Source organism: Patella vulgata, chromosome 8 (genome assembly GCF_932274485.2).
Source record: "Patella vulgata chromosome 8, xgPatVulg1.2, whole genome shotgun sequence".
NCBI classification, from domain to species: Eukaryota; Metazoa; Mollusca; class Gastropoda; family Patellidae; genus Patella; species Patella vulgata.
Window position 1 is genome coordinate 20,104,112 of NC_065886.2, and position 27,169 is coordinate 20,131,280.

The 27,169-nt window shown below is 34.1% G+C and overlaps 2 protein-coding genes across 2 annotated transcripts; both read right to left on the reverse strand.

Annotated features, from left to right (window-relative positions):
• Nucleotides 1-1,644: 1,644 nt before the first annotated feature.
• LOC126830840 (glutamyl-tRNA(Gln) amidotransferase subunit B, mitochondrial) lies at nucleotides 1,645-12,126 on the reverse strand. The gene is made up of 12 exons (XM_050561276.1): nucleotides 11,999-12,126; nucleotides 9,735-9,897; nucleotides 9,397-9,510; nucleotides 8,252-8,450; nucleotides 7,832-7,954; nucleotides 7,036-7,149; nucleotides 6,495-6,579; nucleotides 5,588-5,825; nucleotides 4,743-4,876; nucleotides 3,467-3,545; nucleotides 2,848-2,982; nucleotides 1,645-2,578 (listed from the first exon to the last, which is right to left on the reverse strand). Exons 1-12 carry the CDS (start codon nucleotides 12,094-12,096, stop codon nucleotides 2,441-2,443), a joined length of 1,620 nt encoding a protein of 539 aa, XP_050417233.1. The 5' UTR covers nucleotides 12,097-12,126; the 3' UTR covers nucleotides 1,645-2,440.
• Nucleotides 12,127-12,760: 634 nt separating this feature from the next.
• LOC126829945 (cysteine-rich hydrophobic domain-containing protein 2) lies at nucleotides 12,761-26,803 on the reverse strand. The gene is made up of 6 exons (XM_050560144.2): nucleotides 26,658-26,803; nucleotides 18,826-18,880; nucleotides 18,190-18,345; nucleotides 17,467-17,523; nucleotides 17,143-17,202; nucleotides 12,761-15,825 (listed from the first exon to the last, which is right to left on the reverse strand). Exons 1-6 carry the CDS (start codon nucleotides 26,771-26,773, stop codon nucleotides 15,775-15,777), a joined length of 495 nt encoding a protein of 164 aa, XP_050416101.1. The 5' UTR covers nucleotides 26,774-26,803; the 3' UTR covers nucleotides 12,761-15,774.
• Between the last annotated feature and the right edge of the window lie 366 nt (nucleotides 26,804-27,169).

The window sequence follows — 27,169 nt, forward strand, 5'->3', positions numbered from 1 at the left end:
TAAACACTCCTGTCCATCCAATCGTGTGAGTCACAGTGAGTAAGATGCTGGTTCACTAACCAGGGGTTTGAGCTTGATGTTGACAGAGAAAGTTCTCAGTGATTTTTCAGTGTGGTTCGTTCCCCTTATCAGTGCTGCAAGATGGGGCCTGGCAATGAAAACATCTAGTCATTTGGATGGCATGCATGTTTAAGACCTCTTGACAGTTGGAATTCGATATAAAGAGTAGGCCGTTGTGCGGCTATCAGAACAAAATTACCTTGTAGCACACTTACTATATGGCATATCCCCGTCTTCATTAGCCCAGTCAGTGGAGCAAAGTAGGACATTAAACCCCATTTCATTTCCATACAATCATTTTTTGAAAACTTTCTGGCATTGTTTTTTTTTTCAAAAGCTTTTCGTCTTGTACAGCTAGAAATGAGGAACCCTAATAAATACAGAAACCTTGTGAATAATCCAGAAGTGACAGATTTTGAGAACACTGCAGTACTGTAGTATAACATTCTTGCCTTCCTTGAAAATTCTGCCAGTTAGTGTATATTCACACTTCACAGCCTGGCAACATTTGTCATAAATATTCCCATGCCCAACAGTAAGTTTCAAATTAAACCCAATGAGAAACCAATTTTACAAACCAAAGCAACCCCAGTTATTAAGTAACTAAATTTATTTGAAACATTATCTGAAAGTTAGATACTTCAGTGTTTGTGTGGTAAATCCTCCATCTGAATTTTGATGTATCTTCTCCTTAAAATTTGCCAAACAATCAAAGCAAGTTTGAAAAAAAATATATGAAAATCTCCAAAAAATATCATTGTGTTAAATTGGATGTAAAAAATTCAAATTGGTTTCTTAATTCTGATGTAATTTTATATAAATAAAAGTTAAGTCCCTTAAGTAGAACAACACAATTTATATTTTCATTCTAGATAATATCAATCTTTTACAGTTTATTTACTGATAACACATTCCATAATGTTTCTTTCGATACATCATCATTACATACACAGCAGTCTCATTTTTCATGGTGTATTTGTTGATATACTGGGTTTAATAAACAATAGCTATGACATGACATCTAGTGCATGACACACTCAACAATTATAAATACAAAGCCATACAACGGACTTTAACGTTGACAACTTATTATTTCCATTAAGTAAATTATGTGGAATTTTACGCCATCATCATCAATGAAAAAGTATAAAACAGTCCCGATAGACGTGCTTTGATTTTAGGGTTGCCTAAATATTGATGTTTATATATGGGGGAACCACCGCTGCTCAGTGAATAAGACGTTGGCTCGCTAACCTGGAGATCGCTGAATTTTTGGTTGTGGTAACCCCTTGTCAGTGGTGTAGGACGTATAGTCATTTGGATGGGATGGAAAACCAAGGTCCCTTGTACAGATTCTCATACACATAAAAGAACCCTTGACAGTTGGAATTTGATATAAGGGTAGGCAAAATTTCCATCACAGCACACTGCGTGGCGTATGCCCATCTTCATTAGCCCAGTCGGTGTAGAAAAGTAGGACGTTAGACCCCATTTCATTTCACTTTGGTATAAATGTCTAACAGGAAAATTTTAAAAGAGAAACCCTGGGGTATATGTATATCCAAACACAAACGTATAAAAATGTAATATTTTAATATTTTTATTTAGGTTTATGATACAAGTTAACACACAAGACATCACACAATCATTATGTGAGATTTAGATACATAGCTGGTCATTATTGCTATAATAGTTCCAAAATAGATAATGAAGAAAGAATAAATTGAAGATTTCAGTCAAATTACTTTATTCTGAGCGAAGTTATCAGTGTTTGAAGATGTCGCGTAGATTGTTTATTGTCTTACTTGACAAAGGAGACTGAGTCTAGATTATTCATTTTTAAATTAAATTATTAAATGGCAATCGTGATTCGATCCACTTAAATCTTGTCCATCCGATAATCTAGAGAGTTAATTATTAGCTTGCCATGTGAATAAATGTCTAATTAATAGTTTATATAACATTTGAAGCCAAAAGAAAGATCTGCAATAGGCAGATTTAGCTTTTACATAAAGCATCTTTGATGTAAACAAGCCATTTAAAATATACATGCACTTTTTTCTTCCATTTTTGTACAATTCTGATGCGGACTTATTATTCGATAGTCAAAGAAAATTAATTTTATTATTTTGCAGTCAATGCTAAGCTTCATGAGCTAATTTTTCGCTTTCTGGTCGGGGCTAAGATGCAATTATTTCTGTTGGTTGTGGGGGTATCCAAGACATACTCCTTATCACATATCTCGAAAGGAATTTTTGAAAATTTTCTGAGACTTACTAAAAAATTCAATTTGATCAACTGTACAAAATCATATGTAACTGGGTTTTAAAACTTTAAATACACAATGTTTTTTCACTGCTTTTATGAAAATATAACACAATTAACTCTGTTCTTCTTTAAGTAACTTTACCATTGTTTCTTCAACTTTATCCAGATTTGTTTTTCCCTGACATTCTTTCATTACTCTACTACATATACTGTTAAAGGCAGCCACCTTACCTCGTTTACTACTCCTTACCTATAAATATTTATATATTTAGTACATTACAAAAATTATTAAATATTTACTAGTATTTAGACAGGGCCAGATTAGGTAGATGGTCTACAAGATAGTGCCTGATCCAGATTTGTCTAATAATTTGCTCTGTCTGGCCGCACATGTTAAGTCCAACTTTTGGTTACTCAAACTCAAGATTTCTGACTGGCTTATCACAAAACCACATTATTTTATTGGATTTTAATTTTTCTAGGCAACCCAAAACAAACACCATGTTAAAGAGTACTTACCAATTTTGGATTATTTTTAATAATGAGTTTACAAAGTGATTTGATGTCTTCTGGATCAGTTATTTGATATAAATTCTCTTTTTCTATAATATCTTTAACTTTACTATCAGGTCTTGATAACATTAATGCTAATACCTTTAATATATAAAATATATAAATACAAAAAACCTGACACAATATTCTTTTATTCAAGCTACCAATTTAAATGAAATAACCTATTCTTTGTTAGGGTTTTGTTATTGTTAAATATTTTATGTATATATGTACATTCCTGTGAACATAGCAAACCCCATCAGTGTTTGTTTTTTTATAGTATTACAGTCAGGTATTTTTCAACATGGCATCAAAAATGTTATTAAAAAAATGTTGAAATTCATAAAGCATTTATCTGGAGAAGGAGTAAAAACAGAAGTGACAACCTAAGCCCTTTGGCCTGATGGGCTAAAAATCTGAAATCTATGATTATGTTTATCTATATTATTACTATTGTTATTTCTTGTAAATATTAATAGATTATTCGGTTTTGGAACTATAATAAACCTATAGATTTTTAAAATTTAAATGATAATTCCAAGATTTGAATATGAAATCTCAAGCTTAGATTATTATAGTTACTTACTTTACTGATTGTCTCTGTAGAAATGACATCAGCCTCTACAATATCATAAAACTCTTTAAAATCTTCAACAGACAAGGGACTAACATAAAAAAAATAGTGATACCATATCAACCGTAAACTAAAAGCGTGACAAGATATTAAACATAATTTATTTTATATTGTAGTGTACCTTGTAGTGCTTTTCAAGGAGTGTAACATGCATTGTTCTAAGTATGACAGTGCTTGGATTGGTAAATTGTCAATAAGGAAATTGTTGCTATCTCAATAACAGAAATAATACATATAATCTGTATTAAAATCAAGTTGTCAAAATATCTCAAATATAGACACACAATGATGTAAACTCTAAATGGACTTGACATCTGGTTTTAAGACATTGCGTAAGTATTATAAAAATTATAATATACTCTTTAAAAAAAGTAGGGGATATTCAGAAACAATACAAAACTGGGGAAATGCAATGCTGTTTTTATTAGAGGTAACCAGTGTATGTTAATAACAGGCCAATTGCCTACACATGAACATAAACAGTTCATATGGGCGGCTTTCTGACGGCCCCATTGCACTCGCAAAGAGATACATTGTCAAAAGTGAAAATGGACGTTTTTGATTTTTGTTTTAATAATGAGTAATTGCTCCACCAATCCACATTCAGCAATTCGTCGTGGCATGCTCCTAATCAACCATCCAATCACGATTTGGGGCAATCTGACCCACTCCTCTTGCAGTGCCACGACCAATTCTTGCAGTGTTGTCAGTTGACGTTGACGTCGACAAACAAATCTTCCGATCAAATTAAATGTAACACACTAAAGCAAAGATTCGCTAAACAGTAAATCGTATGCAAGAACCGATAGGAAAGCAAACATGGAAAGGATAAACCAGCACGCGGCAGTTTTCATCAACCCTTCCTTGAAGTGTCAAATTTGACAATGAACCCCTCTCACGTGTATGGTGCTACTGCGTGTCGCATATGCAGCTCAGTGGTTCTGTTGGGGCGATAAGTTCTTCATCTGTGAACATACTCTCAAAGTATGTCAAGTGTCCATGACTATTTATCATATTGCAACCTGCATAGGTATTTGCATTTCAATATCCCCTGGGTTTTTTTGAAGAGTACCGGTATATAAAGGAAATATCTGATACAATTGAATTCACATTTGTGGTGTAAGGGCAGACAACAGGTAAGTGGAAGAGTTATCTCCCCTGGACAATCTGTACACTAAACTTGATGACTGTTTCTAATTTGTACAGTACCCAAATCAAAGTAACCTACCTGTCTTCAGCATGCATCTCTACAGCCTTTAACTGTCCCAGATATTGATGAGTAAGCAATGAAGCTACTCTCTTTACATTCCGTTTACCATCTTTAATAACTTCTTCAAAATATTTTAACAAACTATCATCATTCTGTAATTATATTAAAATTTATACATCAAATGTTCTAGGACACAGATGGCCTCAGACATAACAAGCCAAATATGCCCCACCAAAAGCTTACTGTATGGAGCATATCATCTGACTTTTGAACTGAGAAGAAAAGCTTGTTGCTTCATATTCATGCTATACTGATATACTAAACTGTAAGTTACAAAAAAAAAAAATCACAGAATATTTCTCACCTAATTAAAATTTGTTATGGATATCTAAAATTTAAGTGTCTGCCTCCATGTAGTATAGGTTTTTATTACTTGACAATTGACATAATGTAATTGATTTTAGAACCACAAATTCTTTTATTTTATGATTGTGGAAGCATTTCAGAAAGAGTTGACACTTAAGCTATTTTTTGTATTGTATAACACTAATAAATACAGATAGACAAACTCATTTTGATTTTATTTTTGTGGTGTTTTTTTTAAATCATACATGTACCGGTACATTATTTTTGAAAAATATTTAATGAATAATTTTTTGAAAACTGACGTGAATATATACTATTCCTTTGTGCTAGTCATTTTAAGACATACATATGGCCTGGAACAAGAATTCAAAAGTAATTGTAACTTCTATCCCCCTCATTCACATACATAGATAGCATCTATTTATTGATATCATTTTCCTTGCAACAAAGATGCTCTGGCTAATACTTGCTCTCTTGTTAAAAATGTCACAACTTACAACTAAAGTAGCAATAGTAACTAATGATATATCTTCATATTTCTTTTGAAGACGGTTCCGTTTCTCACTGGGTAATTCTGGTATGTTATTTTGTAACTGGTCAGTAAGGACTACTCTGTCTGATGGGATATCAGCTGGTAATGACTGACTGTTATATATATGTAATGGTGGTAGATTAGGCTCTGGCATAAAACGATAGTCTAAAACCTTTTCTTTATCTCTCATGGCAATTGTCTTGCTGAAATATTAATAATAACACATTGCCATTTGCATTACTATCACAAATAATTTACATACAAAAACATCAAAGAGTCATAATTTGCATTTACATGTAATTAGACACATTACTTCTATACATACTTTTTGAAGGGAAGTAACTCTTCCATTTACCTACTTGTCTCCCCTTAGACCACAATGTGATATAATAAACAATCACAAAAATGTTTTGTACAAATAATCTAACTATCAGTTCATTGCCACTGATAACTTACAGATTTGTTCACATATATTACCTAATACTAGCTTAGTGACCCAACATTGCACATCTAAAAAAAAATCAATTTTTCTAACATCCATAATACATTAATTGTCAATTTCATCATTAATGCTACACCAAATGCAGCATAAGTAGCACCATCAAATTAGTTGCAAACATTGGTTGTTGTGAAGTTATTTTAAATTTGTTAACTTTAGTCAGTTGGTTTTATGTACATGCAGTAAACAAAAAACCCAACTCTTTTATACATATATATTACGATAAACATAGAAGTACTTGTACTATATCTACTTCCAATTTCTCTCTACATATATATAGATTCTTCTCTAACATTTATTCTGCACACTTTAATAAAGTATATTAAATTAAATCTTACTAATTTCAGTGATTTCAAAGGCCTAAAGAACTCACCCTGTATTAACATCAAAATTCCTTGTCTCTGTTGTAATTTTATTTCCAGCTTCAAGCTCTTTAATTTGTCTTTTGATTTCATACTCTTTTAAAAAAATAATAATTTATCTTTAAAATAAAGAAGCCAAAAGTTTGACAGATGTTTCCCCCCCCCCCCACACCCACCCACACTCCAAAATAAGTACCTCTAATTAATTATTTACACAAGCTATTGATGTACCGGTAATGAAGCTTTACACTGAGTTTCATCATTCCCTCTCAATTAGATTCATAACTATTGTAAATCTCCACAAATCATATTACTTATCTCTGCTTAGGCTTAACAGAAAATGCTCATCATTGAAGGTAATCAAGACATTAACCTCACGGACAACTAATCCAAGTTTAAACATTCTGACTCAATTAAAAGCAGGGTTATTTTCCTTAAACCAAAACTTGAAATGACTCAATATAGATCTTAGGTCAATCACCTATTGGGTATATAGCGAGACCACAAATATATGTACCATTATAAATAATTTTAGAAATTCATGATGATTACCTATAGCTTTGACCATATATCTTATACTATTGAGATTTTTAACTTCTGTTCTGGTACCATAGGCTTCTCCTGGTTTATTTACAGATATATTCGCATCCACTCTCAATGATCCCTCTAAATATATAAAATAAACATTTATACAACATTCACTCTCAATGGTCTCTCTAAAATATATACAATAAACATTTATACAGCATACACTTTCAATGATCATTCTAAAATAGATACAATATACATTTATACATCATACACTCTCTATGATCCCTCTAAAATATATACAATAAACATTTTATACATCATACACTCTCTATGATCCCTCTAAAATAGATACATTATACATTTATACATCATACACTCTCAAAGATCTCTCTAAAATAGATACAATATACATTTATACATCATACACTCTCAATGATCCCTCTAAATAAATGTAATAAACATTTATACAGCATCTTTTCTTATTGATCTTTCTATATACGTTATTTACAACTCATCTCTAAATTCATTTCACTCATTTCACCATTGTCCTATAATTCAGTCTTCATTCAAAAACATTCTACAGCAAGAGAGTTAATGGTCTGAAATGTTTGACACTGGTCCATCTAATAGCTAATTTGATGGTTGACAGATAGTTTACTGAATTACTTTAAATCATAAATTTATAGAAAACTTCATATTTCTAAAGATACATTTTCATTTATTCAATAGGTTACTTATTGCAAGATGTACCTACAACAATACCAAATATTGTGTCTGCAAAAATGTTTGAAATAGTAGATACCAGTATCATATATACCTGACATTTTGCCATCACAAGTTCCAATAATTTGCAGGATTTTCTGAAGTTCTTTCACAAAACCAGCAGCTTCTTCTCCAGTAGTAAAATCGGGCTGTGTAACAATCTCCATTAGTGCTATTCCTAAAACACATATGCACAGAAGGTTCAGTTCTGTCTATAAATATTTATGATACCGAACAAGGAGCAAAGTGAACTATATGGTAGTAAATTTTTTATATTTTTTTCTTGGGTGGGGTGGGATGGGGGAGTATTTACAATGCCCATGTCTCACAGTCTCAGCGACTAAATTGATTCATCCTGCAAGTCTGGATAATTTAATCAATGTCCAATTAATAATTCAGATTACATTTCATACCCAAAGAAAGACCTGCAATTGGCAGAAAAAAATTCTAGTTGTATATATATCATTATTATTACCAGCTCTGTTAAGATCAATAAGACTTTTTTTATCTTCATCATCATGTAGACTTTTACCACTGTCTTGCTCTAGCTGTATTTGAACTAAGTTGGCTGTTTTTGTCATTGGTTCCTTACTAACAGTAGGATCAAATACAATAAAATCTACCTGACCTCCAACACCTATTGGTTCCCTCTGTTGTGTAATCTGATAACCTGTCTAAATAATTAGATAACATTTACATTAAACGCTCACAAGCAGCTAAGTTGACTGAGCAAGACTATCATAAGGTTTCCATAAAGAAAATTCTTAAATCCTGATAAGGGCCTTATTCTGTATGACCAAGTTGATGAATAATCCCATTATATAGTATGACCAGTAGTTACATTGAAGATCTCTGGGATTTGTGCTCCAACACATTTTCCCTATTTATAGCCATTTTGTGGTTTGGCTTGCAGAGGAGAGATAAAATGGTCAGGTTCTATCATTCTGGAATGTTTTGATATATTTCATATGGATATACATGTAGCATTTCTGCTATTATTTAAATTGACAGTTTAATTCTTTCCAATAATAAAGAGAAAAGGGAGGAGCTCTATGAGATTAACTTTTTTCAAAAGATTAAGTAGAAGTCTAGTTGTTGACTAATTCTAGTTTCAGATTTGACTTGCAGTATTGACATAAACATACAATTGATTATATTTTAACTTTGGCTTTATCAATGAACATAATATTTTGAACTAAGATTGTTATCTGTCAAAAAAAATCAGCACATAAAATTTAATGAAATTTACCCAGATCAACTAGACCTAGCTATCATAAAGTACAACAAGCCAACAGTCATGATGAAGTCCCCCACCGTACTTACTAACACATTTACCATTTTATAAAACATTGAGCAATCCCATAACTTATCAATCTGCTGAACCGGAGTAGAAAATGTTATTATCAAACTTGTTGAAATGAGCATGTACAAAATAGTATTGATATTATGAAAATACACCAAGTTTCAAATTGATTATCTTTTGTTTAGTCTAAGCAAAATTAGAAGCAGAGTTATTGTGTTCCAAAAGGGATGACTGCAGAAATACAGACAGCTGCTTCGCAAAGTAGAAAATGTTCATCACTAAAGACATTCAACTGATGGGTAGTAAAATTTACTTACTGGCAAGTCTGCATAAAAATAATGTTTTCTATCAAACTTCGAAACTTGGTTAATTTTAGATTTTAGTGCCAACGCTGTCTTTACACCCGCTTCAACACATCTTCTGTTTAGCACCTACAATAAAATCACTTTGTTAAAGTTGTTCATTAAATTTAAATCCACAGACATTTTACAAAATATTACAACATAGATGGAGATTGGTGAGGTTCCCTAAAACGCCTACCATCCGCACCGAACATGCTAGCTATAAAATCATTGTCGAAACATCCTACAAAATTGTCTTCTATGGAAATGGTTAACTTCAGTTAACTTTGAATTAGAATAATTGCAGAACTTACAGGTAATGTTCCTGGTATTGCTGCATCAAAAAAAGAAACTTGGCTGTTTATTGGTGCAGCAAATTTAGTAGATGATCCAGAAAAAAGTTTGCTTTCTGATGAAATCTGGGCATGAACTTCCAAACCAATTACACTCTCCCATTTCGATGACTGATGCTTTGTACTGTTAAAATAATATTATCTTTCTTATCAATTCATTAATTATGCACCAAAAAAAATTACTTCGGGCTGTTGGCTTGCGTATAGTATTATTGGCTGGAATTCTTTTTAGACCGATAGCATCAACGACCAATGTGTAGTACCATGCATTATGTACAGTAGGGTAGCATGCAGTTCTAGATAGCAGACAATATATATCAACCTCGCATGTACTGTGCGCTACGTAGCTGACAATATATATCAATCTCGCATGGGCTGTCCAGTCGGTTGTTGATTTACATCTTTTGTGTTAATTGGCATAAAATGATGTGGCGTAAAATGAGTAAAAGGCACCAATTCTGTCCAGACCATTTTGGGTTACTACGTCCGATTTATACCACCATGGCGTGGATTTAGGAGGGGGGGGACGCCTTTTCCCCTTAGAATCGGAAGGGGGGGACGAATAGGTCTCTGTCCCCCCTCCCCCATGATTTTGATCGCCAGGACAGATTTTCAGGTTTATATCCACATGATGGTGAGCTTGTTTCTACGTATCTGGAGCTGAATCGGGACTTGGAACAAGAATTGCCATTCTTCGAGCTCCAGTGTTCAGCCAAATCTATTTCACTTGTGCACGAAGCGTTCCTCATTATGTCACCTGAAGTGAGGCAGATGTTCCCTTCTGTCAAAGCTCTTTTCGTCTCACACTGCTGAACCCTGCTCAGCCGAGTGATCCTTCAGCAATTGATGGCGTGTGCGGTGCATAATGACCCCCTTCATGTCGCCAAGATATTCAAAGAGAACAGTCCTGATCGTAGAACGAACGTCTTTGGACGATTCACTTAACAATTAATATTTATGCAGCTTTGATGTAAGTAGTCAATTTTTCCATATTGTCATCATATTACCCCTAGTTACAGCTTTCATCGAAATAACACTGGTACAGTAAACTGTTCGTAATGATTTATTTTGTTTGGTAATAAAATGTTCAAGATTCCAGGGTTCATCCATCCCCCAAAATTTATGACAAATCCACGCCCTTGTATACCACACACGTTATCAATGCCATATGATGTGGCGAGAGAGAGAGAGAGAAATGGGGTTTAACATCCACTCGACACAAACTAGGTCATTTGGGGACTAACATATGGTTTTTAATTTTATTTCAATAATTCACTTGCACATAGGGGTCTTTAGCAGTGGGAGGAAACCGGAGGACCAGGAGAAAACCCACGAGGTTGGACAGGCGACCCTACTCCTTGTCACGTACAACCGGGGATTCGAAACCACGTCAGTCGACTCAATGACAGACTTTATGATACAGAGCGCGCACGCTAACCATTCAGCCATCCAACCCCCCCCATATGATGTGGCATCACACATAGAACAAATTGGGCGTGACCTTAAAGGTCAGTCATCTTGTACAGTACACTACAGAGTTAAAAGAAAGCTTTTGCATTACCAACTGTGCAACAGATAGAGTTGTATGGTAAAGCTTTTAAAACAATTTGTTTACTGGATTAGAAACATTGTGAAATAATTAAACACTTAGTAATCCAGTGTGAAGACTGTAATGCATAGTTGTCTTCTACAATCTACATCAGACCATTCTCAGCTTTCGGTTTTTTCTACTTCATTTACAGTATCATAACATTCCATTCCTAGATTTGTAATATTGGCTAAGCACTGGCCATGAACCCATGACCTCCAGTCTGCACAGACGTAAGTTTAATCATGGCAGATGAATTCGAACGAATGTTGATTGTTTTTTGTATCGCACAATTCTAGCCTACATGAAAATTTTTAAATAGTGTTGAAATATTTTAAATTTGTGTCAGATGTGGTAAGAAATGATTTCTTTTGGCGAACAAGGAAGAATCACAGTAAAAAATATACGGTACTTAGAGTTAGAACCGAGGTGAAAAGAAAGCCTTATTTTTATATTAGACGTGGACAGGGTCAGGCAGTAACGGATAGAGATTGATTAGACTAGAGAGACGAGCCGAGCCGGCGATAAGAATCCGTTACTGTTGTTACTAAAGTAACTAAGACTATGGCAGAAGTGAATCAACATGACATGGAAAAATATACGACTAACATACACAGTTGAGTGACTAACTCATTACCTATAGAGAGATCTGTTTCTAGCAACATATATATTTTGTAAATACTCCCTACCACAAAATTTACAAGCAAATGCGACACTTCTCATGGGCGCTGCCATTTTATAAATATACCTTTCACACCTTCCAGAAAAGAGAATATTCAAGGGATACTAACGGATGCAGACCACAATTAACAAATTTTGCTCCAAATTTTGTACGAGGTTTGCCACTGAAATTTTGAGATACACATACTAACACGTGTAATTATCCGCCGTACATATCACAGTAACCAACCTCCTAACTATGTTATCCTTCTGCCTCTAAACCATGAATACTTACCAAAAACCTGACAGAAAATATTCTTCTTCAATTCTTGACCAAAAAATCAACACAAAAGGCCACGCAAAACGGGAGAGAGAATTGCTATTAATAGACGAACTGTGATCTGCCTCCTATATGCTTGGAAATAATTCTGGTACATTGCCTTGATTATCTAAATTATAAATGTGAAGGTATTGCATGTACCTCTCATAACTAAGAAACCAGTGACTCAGACTAAAATTAAAAATAATTTCAAAATTTCAATCCCAGAAGTTGACCATTTTCGTATTTTCAGTGTGCAGTATTTTTCTTGAATTCGAACTACAAAATGACCCCCCTTTTCTATTTTAAAACAGAAAATGGGGGATAAGTGATATCTCTCTGAGGTCTCCAATATTCTTAAGATGGTAGAGCAAGAATAAATTGTCTCCTTTAAACAAAAGAATAGTTTCTTTATTTTTAATTTGCATTTCTTTTGCATTTTAAACATAAAATTAAATACCCCTTATGTAAGAGATAAGAAGAAAATGTACATGAAATTAATACATGGAAAAAAATATAGCTTACATATAAGAAATTCTATTAATCTTGAGAAACTATTAATTATGATGAAACTTTAAACCTTTGTACCTATTTTTCTAGAAGGATCTAATGTCATATCATCTATCAAAAAATGCTTATTTAGGATTAAACCCAATTAATTTCATGATGCATACTTGACTGACCTGAACTGAAATAAAATACAGGTTAAACATTATTCAGTAGAAACTGTGACCCAATTAGCTTTTCTATTTTTTTTCTTACAAATCATCAAGAACAGATTAATAATTATTAACACTATGTGAAATATTTTTGATATAATATGTACAATTTCACATTTTAATAACCATACAATGAAGAACCATGATATCCAATAATTTACAATTACATGTACATATACCTTTGGCACTACATTATAATATCTATAAGACATGACATTCATTACATTATCAAATCTATTCCATCTTTTTATGACTAAACACTGCGTATGAAATCATATTAATTGAATCGGTCAAGTAAAATTTGAATAGTCAACATTAATTCATGAAAGATGATTACTTTATTTTTTGCACATGGAATGTAGAATAATAGAAACTTTTTTTCATAACACAAAGGTACCTAAATCCAAATACCTTTTTTAAGGACATTAATGTCAAAAATTGAAAAGAAAGCCTTGAAGAAAGTAATGACATCATATCGATTGTTAGTAATCTACACTGATAATTATGTCCACAATGGATACAAGAAGCTTCTTAATATATGATTCCAGTATATACAAAAACAATGTTATAATAGATATATAAATGATATTTTTAAAAAGATATACACCCTTTTTAAAGCTTAACAAGAACTCTATGGGAAGAGTTCCATTGTGGTGTTGACAGCAGTATTTAAAAATAAGGTCATGGTTCACAAAAGGCAAGGGTGGAAGATAATACTCATGATGAAATAGAATTACGTGTATATATAATACAAAAGACATCAATATAGGTTAAAGTTAGTGCTAAATTTTGACATGTATGGCAAAAACAATACATATTGGTACTAATGGTTACCAATGTTACAAATTTAAACAAAAAAAAAACATTTGGTGGTTTATTACATGACAATTATCTAATAGAAGTTCTAAATATTTATTATTTTTATCACTCACATTAAACTCAAGGTCTAGAAGAAACAGTACTTTCCCTAACCTTGGTCATAATAAAACGAAATTGGTTTTAACATCTTAATATTCTGCACGGACTGGGTTAATGAATGTAGAGTTAAACAACACAATTTTTTTGCATTCATAGAAACATGGGTTTTCCTCTTAGTGTTTTAATGTCGATAATGAGCTACTAAAGGATAATCCAGAATATTTCATACAATATTTGATACATTTTTCATTTGAACTCCACATAAACTAGGAAGATCTACAAATAACAGTTGTTAATTTGATTTGTTGCTATGTACAGATATAGTTTACAATTGTTTTTTACAAAAGAATCACAGTGTGTACATAAAATATGCATTATGCAATAAGCAAATAAAATAACTTTAAAGATGCATAAGAGCTAAATCTGCCTATTGCAGATCTTTATTTTGGCTTCAAATGTTATATAAACTATTATTTAGACACGTTATGGATAGCTGAGATTTAAATGGATAGAAACACGATCGCCATTTAATAAGTTTATTTAAAAACAGATAATGTAGACTTAGTCTTGATTGTCAAGTACCGTTGCTACGATAATAAACAATCATTGCTACATCTTCAAACACTGATAACTTGGCTCAGAATAAAGTGATTTGAATGAAATTTTCAATATATTAATTTTTCAATATCCATATTTGAACTATTATAGCAAGAAAGGTCAGCTCTTCATCTAAATCTCAAATATAATGCATCTTTAAAAGTCTCTCTTTATCAAAAAAAAAAAAAAAAAGAAATAAAGATATGTATTGTTAAAATACAGACAGCCATTTCCCCAAAGACATTATGTAATTCAACAATGGCCTGTCAGGGAATTGCCAGGCATGTACCACTTGCTTAGAAATACAAATAATATGTTGACCAATAATTCGTTGTTGTAGTTTAACATTAAACAGATCAAAGTGTCTAAACATATAACTAAGTAACTCATAAAAAAGAAAAGTTTTACAAAATAAATTCATTCCAAAGACTTCTCCACTCTTGTCCAACCATTTTACCACATAATAACAAAAATGTCTTGTGTGTTATAATGTAGCACTGGACTGGACCAACAGACAGGTACCTCTTTACATTCATAATGTCATAAACTTCTACCTTTTTTATGAAGCATTTAATATTTTCAAATAAAATGCATAGAGAAATACAAGATTATGTTTTTCCACAGGGTAAATGAAGTAAAAAAACAGGTGGATGATTCTCTACGCTAGTTTAAATGCATTTTCTAGTTTTTTGGTTTTTAAATAATTTGTTACAATAAATACAATTTATATACAAACACAAAATATATGGTCCTTCAATTTCAAATACACGACACACTTATAGTTATACAGACAATTAAGGACATTTATATTTACATATATAGGTGATATAAAAATTCTGATAAACTATATATATATATATCTAGGAAAAAAAAAATAATTACTACCCAAAGCCTCTTGTTGATCTTTACAGATCTAGACAATGATAGAAGACTCATTTTTTAAATAAATTTGATCACATTATTACATTTGATTAGCTAAGAATATGTCTATTGAATTATCAAGTTATAATAAATTGCAATGAGCTTCTGCCTCATAAGAGGACGAATGAGATCATGATCATATGACCAGTAGCTGTGTAATAAATTGAACAAGTATATGAACTCTATATTATATAATTTCTATGATTAAATGTATATCTATAAATGATGGTGTCTATAAATGGAATTCTACTCCCTTTATGTCTAATGTGTCATACTTCATTAGTCAGGTCTGAATATTGGAACTTTGGGAATAAATTCAATGAGCAAAACCTGAAAAGAGAGAGTTGAAATATATGAACAATAATTACACCATGTCAATATCTATCTATACTAATATTTGTGACTTTTGTTTGTCTCTCTGTTTGTCTGTCTGTCTGTTCGGGGTTGGCGGCTACACTAGGTCTGCCCCCGAGTCTGAAATTTGGGGTATAGGGGTAGCTCGGACCGGGGAGTAACATAGGCCAGGTGGCGTTAGTCTACCATTTTCGGTTTCGGGGTTATGACCCCGGACAAAGCCGGGCATTCTTCTAGTAAGAAATAAAGATAAATGTTGCTCTCTGACGTCCAATTACCAAGAACTAAAAAATAATTTAGGTGTCCAGCGCTGCCCAAATCAGTCCAATTTCGTACAATGTCATATTTACTGATTTTAAGGTTCCAGATTTTTATTTTTACTTTTCTACCACTCGGTGAAAAGCGCTCTGAAAAGTACAAAATTGGCTGTTGTTGTTTGCTATGGGTTTTGCTTTGTTTATGTCAGTACTGTGTATAAATTTAAAGTCAATCAGATATTAACTTTAGCCTCTAGACCATCCACAAGACTTTTCAAAGTGATCAAGGGCCATAACTCTGGCAGTAATTATCGGAAATCGCTGAAAATCAATAGCCTTTTTCGACTCATGACCTTAAACACTGTGTATAAATTTAAAGTCAATTGGATATTAACTTTGACCTCTAGAGCGTCCACAAGATTTTTTGAAGTGATCACGGGCCATAATACTCTGGCAGTAATTATCAGAAATCGCTGAAAATCAAAAGGCTTCCTCGTCTCATGACCTTAAACACCGAGTATAAATTTAAAGTCAATCGGATATTAACTTTAGCCTCTAGAACATCCACAAGCAATAGTGGACGCCAGTCGGCCGGGGGCGAAAACAATACACAATCACATTTCAATGTGTGCGCATAAAAATTAATGTACATGCCAATTACAAACTACAGAATTCAAATTTATACAAAGCTGTGTTTTGATCTTTTTGTCCCATGAGTCCTGAATACGAACTAACAGTACATGATGAATAGATTTCATCATTCATAAATTCAGTCAGATCCATATTATATTATAATGTGATGGTAATCAAAAGTATAAAACACAAAACAGTCATTTTCTCCTGTATCGATTCACATTTGACGAGCTGAATACGAACTAAAAGTATAGTACATGAAAATAACTTCTAGACAACCCAATCATGGAACAAATCAACATAGTAAGTATAAACTCTTGTGAACCAGAGTGATCACTGATAACTACAAGGTAGCATAGGAAGTGGATTTCTGGGAAGTGCAAACCAGTGTTGACATACTTACATATTCCATCATACTACTTGAATCACAACGCTGTTTACTTAATCTAAAATGTAATCCCAACTAAAATAAAACATAAAAAAGAAAATCAATAAATATCTTATGGCTAATTATTTCAACACTCTTCTTACAGCAGTAAGATTCTGCTGAAAGTTAAAAATCAAACTCTTGTAGAAGGTCAAATTATATCGGTTTTCAATTGCATGAAAAAACTGGATTATAATAACAGATAAAAGTTGATAATGATAACTCATTTATTTACAGGTATAATAGTCTCTTCTGAAAACCAATATAAAATGATTAGATTAAAATCATATGGTAACCTACTTTATGGTAAAGATGACTATTTTCCCAATCTAAACATTTTTCTATTGCATGTCTTGTCTGAAAAAGAGATAAATTAAAATCACTTAGACTATAAACTCAATAATAATACTCCTTCTGTCATGTTGATAATGTATCTTTTAAATATCTACATATCTGATAACAACCAATTATTTTTACATGTACATATATCATATGCTTTTCACATATATGAAAACAAATGAAGTCGGGTTTAACTTATTCATTTTCTGCACCAATTGAATGAATGAATGAAATGGAGTTTTATGGCATGTCATCTCCAACTGGGCTATATTGTGCCAAAAACATATGGTGAATTTAACAAGACAAATTAAAACAATATCACAGACATTTATATATGTAAATAAAAACAAATATCACATTGTCTCCTTAAAAATGTTAGCAATTTATCATATAGCTCTGGTTGAGCAAATAGCCTAAGTACTGATTGGCACTGCACCAATTGGGCTAATGAAGACAGGCATTTCATCCACTCTGAATTCCGACTGCCAAGGGTTCTTTTATGTACATGCCAATGTCTACACAGGATGGGATCTTGATTTTGCATCCCATCCAAACTACTAGTCACTTTCCACAAACCATGTATCATGATTGGTATTATGGGCATGGCTGTAAACAAACAAATTTTCTTTCAAAACACAAATGTGACTTTAATGGAAGGAAAGAATACTAAACCTATTTACTTACTCGTTTACTGAGACAAACAACTGGCCATAAAGAACAACCTAAAGTACAACAACAACACACACAGCCACAAAATAACCATTTAACATTGACAGGTAAAGCTTTCTTTAATACACTATTTAAACGAGTCATAGTAGCTTTAAACTCTTCTGGTGCTACCTGAAAATACAAGGTCATTGATATCCATTTTTAAATGGACAATTACAAATTTACAGTTTAAGGAAGAAAGAAATGAAATGGGATTCAACATGTTACTTGTTTGTAAAGGGAGAAACTTCCACTTGAGACAAACCTGTTCATTTCAGGAGTAACATAATATGTTTTAAATTTATTTCAATATAAATTTGAATGCGGTATGGCGCTTGCGAAAAGGGATCTTTAGCTGTAGGAGGAAACCAAACAAAACCATGCCATGTGACTCAATGACAGATCTTATGATCTAAAGCATGCTTGAGACAATTCAGCCACTGACACCCCCCCCCCCCATGACGTATATACATATACATTTATGAATATCTACAAATTAAGTCAATGACTTAAACTTGTCACTAATATTTACTAAGGTAAATGAGTGTAAGACTTAGACAATGTGTACAATCTCATCTACATATCAAACAAGATCTAACTATTAAATTGTACCTTTGCTGAAAGACCTGGTGGAAATTCTGTATCGAATTTATTACTGAGACCAAATCTGAAATTTGAGAATCAAACTTTTAGTATAGGTTGAGTATTCATGGTTATATGGCAAATGGTTAAAGTTACCTACCCAAACACATAGCAGGCTGTAAAATTTGATTCTACTACATGTTGCATCTAGTTCTACTCTTACATATCAAATGATAAACTTAGAAAATATGGGCACGGAATTAAGTATGTTTAAAATACAGATGTGACGTCATCCTTTGATGTTGGCGTACCATTATTTCAAATAATGTACAAGTAGCTTGCCAACCGTACACTATTTATACTAGATGAAATATTGGACTCATATGATGATGTATTTCATTGAAATGCACATGTGGGATAGTAGGGTGACCCACCATAAATAAATATCTCCATATATCTCGACAATTACGCCACAATATTTATATATATGCCAAGCCTTAAATCAGTTTCACACAATTATAGTCACTAAATAAACGATCATGTTGTACTTAATAAGCTATGACCATTAATCATGTATAAATAATAGACTGAAAACTGGTTCCAAGAGTCGTCCATAACATCCAGACACTTTTGAGTAAAAGATAGGTTATGTGCCCTTTTTTTGAAATTAGTCTCGCTTAACCAGTCTATCGACCATTCTACGTCTGATTGACAGGTCGGGATAATCAAGACTACTTTTTTACGAAACATAACAGAAAGCTAGAACAAGAAATTGAATTTAGAAATAAGCACGTTAGGTAGCTCAACAATCGTTTTAAGAAGCTTGTAAAAGTAAAATGAAACTACTGCTAGTATCATGTTCCTGTCTAACCCGAGTGATTCAGAGATACTATTTGTACTAAACCAAAAGATGCCGCTCTTAACGGTACAGTTAATGATAAAGCGATTTAAAAAATGAAACGAACGTAATTTCTAAATCTGCTGTAATAACCAAGAAGCTTAGTTTTACTGCTTTTCAAAATCGTCAACAATAAATTTTTTACGGCTGTAATAGTTGATAGATTTGTAGAGAATTGCACGTGCCATGGCTATTTATAGTATCATACTGTCAGAAAGTTGGTCTCGGCACGGCGGATGTGCAAGCTTCAGTGGTAGTCTCAAACTATCAGCGGTGGACTGTATTTCTGTGAGTACATGGGTCACCCTAGGGATAGTTTCTGTATTTCATAGCGCTCCTTGTATATTACTTAATGCAGTGATTCTCAACCAGTGTACTGCGGCACACATCTGTGGAAATGCGAAAAACCATGTGATCCCAATGGAGTATTCACTGGTGTCTACTGATAAGTTCATAGAGCTGTGTTTTTCTTTATTTAGTTTGAGTCATGTCTATGACTAGTCTCTGTCCATGGTTGTATGTTTTTATTTTGAAAAATTCAAATATTTTTCATATATATACTGAGCGCCATGGAAAACGCATCACTTAGTTTTTGTATAACAAAATGATCCTGTAAACATATCTTATTTATTTTGCTTCTTATTGTGAACAATATTCAAATGGTAACACATCAATAACAACACATTTGTACACTTATGGATGTTTAATCTGTAATCAACGGTACAAAGTCAGAGGGGTCAAAACCAAAAGTACGACACAGATGTCAGTAGCACGTGTGTCCTCCACTGGCTCTTACGCTCGCTGTGCAGCGACGTCGCATGGAATTTACCAATGTTTGAAAGAAGGCCTGGGGCAAATTGTTCCATTCTTGGACAAGAGCAGCTTCTAAAGCAGCAATGGTGTGCATCTGTGGTCACGATACAGACGGCGTCCAATCTCATCCCAGACATGTTCTATCGGTGCCATGTCCGGAGACATGGCTGGCCAGTCCAAGACATTGATGTTGTTAGCAGCCAGGTAGTTCATACTAAAACGGGCGGTATGCGGACGTGCATTATCCTGTGCTGAAGTGCTGAAGTTGTGGGTGCGCTCGAAACATCGGAACAACAATTGGTTGCAAGACATCATCACGGTAGGCTACAGCATTAACGCGACCCCTGCAAATGTGTAGGGCGGTACGGTGATGAAATGTGAAGCCTCCCCACACCATTACACTTTCCCCACCCCATTGATTCGTTTCGAAGACGCAGCAGTCTGCAAGATGTTCCCCAAGACATCTCCGCACACGTTGACGGCCATCAGCGTGACAAAGTTGAAAGCGACTCTCATCACTGAAGAGCACACTTTGCCAGTCTACTCTTCTCCATGTCTGGTGTCCTTGAGCCCATATCAAAAACGCCGCTGACGGTGATGATCCCTGAGGATAGCTCCAACATAAGGTCATCGTGCACGGAGTCCTACTTCTCTTAGACGACGTCTTACGGTGTTGGCACTTACTGGTCCTTGTCTTCCGACGACTGCTGCACCTGTTCGAGTCGCTGGGTGGAATCTGTCACGCAGATGAGTGACCCGGATGTAGCGGTCTTGAGCCTGGGTTGTAACGCGTTGTGGACCAGGACGTTGACGGTCACGTGTTGATCCAGTAACTCGAACACGTTCCACCAACCTTACAATAGTGGACTGATGACAATTGAAGTGTCTGGCAATAGCCAAGTGGACATGCCAGCGCTGGACATTCCCATGGCTTCATTCCGTTGATTTTCAGTAAGTCTCAGCATCTCTAGCTCGATTCCTTCACACGTCCAACAACAAATTACGACAGATTGACGTTTCACAGTTCATGTACTGCACATTAAGTTGAAAACATGCTTTTAAAGGGCTCACACACAATGCTGCACGTGAATATTGGGTTTTTCATGTGCATCTTGTGCAATTTTTTTTTGTGCACACGGGCAGATATTTTTTGTGTGAAACAATAGTTCATAGTATTGCATAATATTATACATTCAAAACGACCTAGTAATAAAATATTTGGGAAAAAAAGTGATGCGTTTTCCATGGCGCTCAGAGTTTTTAGCCAGTTGTGCCGCTGTTTTTTCATGTGTTCCATCCAAGGTGTTTAAGATCATCTCTGGTAAAAGAAAATCCATTGTAACCATAATGGCTCACACAGTAGTAGTCCAGTTCTTAACGTAGGTCTCATTACACTCGCTCTGTACATTTAGGGGTGATGATTTTCCGTGATCGCGGAAAAAAACGCGGAAATCGCGGAATTGTCCACGCAAAACGGAATTTGAAATCGCACACGGAAAAAGACGGAAAAGTCGATATTTGCTGATACTAAACACAAACTCAAAACAATTTTGCAGTTATCCAAGTATTTCATCTTTTTATTCATAAAAATCGGAAATATTGAATGATATCGCCTGGTTTTGTTACTGTCTATTTTAGTATTTAGCTACTTTCATTTCATCATTTAGGAATCATAATTTTAATCGAAACGAAAACCCGTCTTTCATGTATCCCTGTATAAAATTACTCTGTAGTTTAACTTGAATTAAACATTGTAATGTATATATATATGGCACGTCGAATTACCCAATAACACCCAATAACTGCCCAATAACACCCAATAACTCCAAAATAACACCCAATAACTCCAAAATAACAACCAATCACTACAAAATGTTGACTTTGGAAACACAAAATAACAATTTAGTTGAATTTAAGAAGCATCGGTGCTTTCTGTCCAAATCGGAGTTTCACGCTCACTCGCCTGAAGGGAGATAACTCGTATATGTGATTTTTGTTGACAAGAAATTAATAACACCCAATAACTGCTTAATAAAACCAAATTGTTGACTTTGGAAATACAAAATAACAATTTAGTTGCATTTAAAAGCCTCGCAACGTTGATCCCAAATCAGAGTTTTACGCTCACTCGCCTGAAGGGAGATAACACCCAATAACTGCTCAATAACACTCAATAACTGCCCAATAACACCAAATTGTTGACTTTGGAAGTACAAAATAACAATTTAGTTGAATTCAAAAGCCTCGCAACGTTGAGCCCAAATCAGAGTTTTACGCTCACTCGCCTGAAGGGAGATAACTTGTGTATGTGATTTGTGTTTAAAAGAAATTAATGTACGCTTTCGTTGCAATTCGTTTCAATTATACATGGGCGTCAAATATGGAATAACTATTTCAGCCCCTCCATGGGTATCGTCTTGTGTGTGTGTGTGTGGGGGGGGGTCTTTACCAGTGTGATGACCCAGAGAGAACCCACAATTCTGGACAGACGACACTACTTCTTGACTTCTTGTCAGGTATAACCGGGGAATCACATACACAAGTTATCTCCCTTCAGGCGAGTGAGCGTGAAACTCCGATTTGAATATCAAAACCAGCATAGTTGGATCTGCAAGACCTACACATGTAGTCTTCACTTGAACATTGAAAAAAATTCAACTGAGTAGTATCTATTTTTTCACAATCTGAATGGCACCAACGTTGACATACTTCACAATATAAGCTTTGAATATGGCGAGTTTCTTTCAAACATGATCCGCAAGGATACTCAAATCGGGGATTTTTCCTATCATGTATAATTAAAACAAATTGCAACGAAAGCATACATTAATTTCTTGTAAACAAAAATCACATACACGAGTTATCTCCCTTCAGGTGAGTGAGCGTAAAACTCTGATTTGGGATCAACGTTGTGAGGCTTTTAAATTCAACTAAATTGCTATTTTGTACTTCCAAAGTCAACAATTTGGTGTTATTGGGCAGTTATTGGGTGTTATTGAGCAGTTATTGGGTGTTATTAATTTCTTGTTAACAAAAATCACATATACGAGTTATCTCCCTTCAGGCGAGTGAGTGTGAAACTCCGATTTGGACAAAAAGCAGCGATGCTTCTTAAATTCAACTAAATTGTTATTTTGTGTTTCCAAAGTCAACATTTTGTAGTTATTGGTTGTTATTTTGGAGTAATTGGGCAATTATTGGGTGTTATTGGGTAATTTGACGCGCCCCATCAGAAATAAGCCGTAGCCTTGTGAATCCAGCCCTTATTCTCGAAGAAACGGTAGTAACTACGAAGATGTCTGGATAAATCGCGACTACAACTAGCAGCTGAGAAAAGTGGCTTTGTCTGCTAAAAAGATGAAACGAGCTCACAAGATGTAATTTTCTGTTATTTAATTCGGGAAACAGGTTTAAAAAATAACTAGTCATTGAACATTACAAGTCATTCACAATTCAACATTTGTTATCATTGGTTTAAAATGATCCGTTTTGTAATAAAAGGCATTTTAAGATGTTTTATTCATTTATTCATAAAATAACATTTTATCTCGAAAAAACGGAATATGGTCAGCTCTGAAACGGAAAATAACGGAATTAAAAATACTTAAAACAGAATTTGCTATTTTCTGAAATGGAAAATCATCACCCCTATACATTCAGGAACTGGCCTATTGATTCCTTGTCCAAAACATTTCAGGGGGGGGGAAATTGGAATCTTTGAAAAATTGAGAATCTTCAGTCATTTATTGTTTTGCCTAGCCCAATTACAGTCAAATTTTTTTCACAAATTCCAATTTCGACTCACCTGCTCAGTGCTCACCTAAATTTTGCTTCATCTTACATGGTCGAGATACGTAAATTTGTGCGTTACCCTATAGTTAGATTTCAATGGCTTCTGCCAAGCTGTTTAGCAGAAGGGGGCGTACAAAATGGAAATGGACGAAAATAATGTAAATATTGGAAACAAGTGGCTATGATATCGTTTTGTGGGAGTATTTATGCAAATCAAAACGACTAGATTGAAGAAAAAACATATCTGAGTGAATCGACAGAGGTTTGATTGCCTGACATTACGAATCGTTGAAAAAAACGTGCCGAAGCGAGAGCAGGTAAAATCGAATCTTCAACAGGCATTGCATTCCTGTTCCTTTTTATTATATATTGTCTGGTTGGACATGGTGTATGCATATAATATATAGGAGCTTTTACGTGTGACGTACTCCCGGTGTCTATTTTTAGCCTGTCCCTTTTCTATCCGTATCTTAACATGGTAAATGCTAGGGAAAGCGGGGTTTTCCCTCTTTTTCTCTTTATAGAAAACGTATTCTTTAATGCCACTCTTGTTTTAAGTTGCGTGTAGCATTCAAAATAAATTACCGATTTCAAATCATGTCTAAGTTATTATTTTTTTGTTTTAATGACGATATACTGCGTTGTAGCAGACGATATATGTCAAGCTCGCACACGGCCCAGTTGACCGCAGTACGCAAAAGCATTACAAAGATGCATTGCTGTATGAAGCCGATTTATATGTTTTGTTTTAATTTTACTGCAAACAATTAATAGATAACATCTGTTTGGTTGTAAAATGCCATGAAATAGAGCATAAGAGTAAATTATAGAATGGGTAATTGGAGATGTTGACCTGCGGTTCCACGAAAGAATTATTCAAGACGATATTAAAATTTAAGCACGACCGTAGCACATCATGCCACATCTAATAAAAAAAGAGAACAAATAATAATCACGATGTAAAGATTGTACCGAGTCCAGTTACATATTTCCATTCAACAGTTGTTCTCTGAACCAAATACTGAATAAGAAATTGATAAAATGGACACAAATGAATCGTTCTTCTTCTTGGTTGCGGCAAGATAAACTGATTGGATTAAAATTTCACTGAGTGCCAAAAGCTGAGCCAAAACGATTTATGTGACTACAATTAACAGAAAAAAACAGTTTTAAAAATATTCACAGATTCAACTTGATCGTCGTTTTATTCTTTTTGTTATTCATATCCCATCAATCAAGAGGAAAATTTATAAAAATGGCTGAAGTTTTACCCCGTGCACCAAACAACTATTTTATCATTGGTTAGAGCCGTCTAAACGTGGGGAAATTTACAATAGCTATTGGCTAACAGCACGCATTCATAAACAATCTTATTTGCATATTGCATACTATTTATAGTATTATTAGCTGGAATTATTTTCAAGTCGACAGCCCCAAACAAAGACCAACATAGTACCGTGTTTTGTGTCGAGTAGGGTCGTAGCATGCGTTATAGCAGACGATATATCAACCTCGCAAAGAACTGTCCAGTCGGCAGTTGAATGTAAATAGGATAGACCATTTAAATCTTTTGTGTTAATTAATATATAACATCTATTTGACCGTAAAATGCGTAATAAACTTCACTTAATTCTAGTTCGGGCCATAGAGCACGGGTCAGTCATCCACTTGTTTCAATTGCAAACGGCCAATTACGGGTCTGGTAACTTGCCGTATCTTTCCTATATCGAAGTTTTTGTAAATATCGCTTTCTGACATCGGTCGGTAAACCTTACGCGTATATAGAAATGGCGTTCAGTTCCATTTTATGTAAAAGAAGCTTAATGTACGACGGTATTTTCACAAAAAAACACACACTGGCCTATGGGTTTCAGTCTATGAATAAGGCCAATGTCTGCGCATGACCGAAAATGACGTCAAAATGGAAACCCGTAAAAGCTCCTATACGGATAGAAGGTAAGATTGCTGTGATTACTGCTAGTCCTAGTTTAGATTAGTTTAGGGTATTTGTTAATTGTTGATCAAAAATAAAAAGTTTAAAGGCTAGTATATTATAATATTTATAAATAATATAGCATTTTTTAATTCTTAATCCTGGAATAATTTTCCAATCTGGCACTAAATACTACATGGTAACCACCGCTTCCACGGAGAGTGATAATCACTAATTCAGACTGGCATTTGAAAGTACGACTGGTTGACCTCGTTAAACAGTTTGTTATGGTTTTTTTTGTTATTATTAGAACGTGAACACAAAGTCGACAGTGTAGCGTGAGTGAGTGACGACAACAATAAAATAAGCCACTGGCAAAATAATCTAATCTGGCCTTTTCTCGTCCATTTTACTCCCTTTACTTACATCGTGACATTTCCTCCTCCCCTAACAACAATTGGGTCTGGAACAGTTATCATTAAATCGTCTGGAATTGGTTCTTCGTCTTCACCTTCCTCATAAATCGTGTCGAAGTCAGCCATTGTTGTTTCCGTCAGTCACCTCAACTAACTGTGACGTTTGACTCAATTTTGTGAAGGGAAGCAACTCTTAACTGTGTCAAGAAACTGAAAGTAAACCAAGGAAGTGAAAATAGGTCACAAAATAGGTCACAAAGATTGATTCCATAAATGTCGACAACTTAAATAAGTTACAGACAAAATTTTGTATATTGTTCGTGGGTCAGGAGACCTTATTTTATACCAGATTCGACCATTTTATTTAATGCCGTGTTACGATTAATTTTATACAATATATGAGGTTAAAAATGAAAAAAAAAACCCCCAAAACCCACAATATTCAGCTGGGAGTGCACTAACCTGATAGTCTACAATTCAGACTACATGTTTACAAACTAGAATTTTTGCACCTGCTCTTTG

Excerpts from the sequence above, each read along its gene's own strand:
- LOC126829945 (XM_050560144.2), bottom strand. The coding sequence starts at position 26,773 with ATGGCTGACTTCGACACGATTTATGAGGAAGGTGAAGACGAAGAACCA. Across the intron at positions 17,524-18,189 it reads TTGTTTGTCTCAGTAAACGA|ACAAGACATGCAATAGAAAA; the intron begins GTAAGTAAATAG and ends TCTCTTTTTCAG. Across the intron at positions 17,203-17,466 it reads ATAGTCATCTTTACCATAAA|TTGGGATTACATTTTAGATT; the intron begins GTAGGTTACCAT and ends GTTTTATTTTAG.
- LOC126830840 (XM_050561276.1), bottom strand. The coding sequence starts at position 12,096 with ATGGCAGCGCCCATGAGAAGTGTCGCATTTGCTTGTAAATTTTGTGGT. Across the intron at positions 7,150-7,831 it reads TTGTGATGGCAAAATGTCAG|AGGGATCATTGAGAGTGGAT; the intron begins GTATATATGATA and ends TTATATATTTAG. Across the intron at positions 4,877-5,587 it reads TTACTATTGCTACTTTAGTT|AATGATGATAGTTTGTTAAA; the intron begins GTAAGTTGTGAC and ends ATATAATTACAG.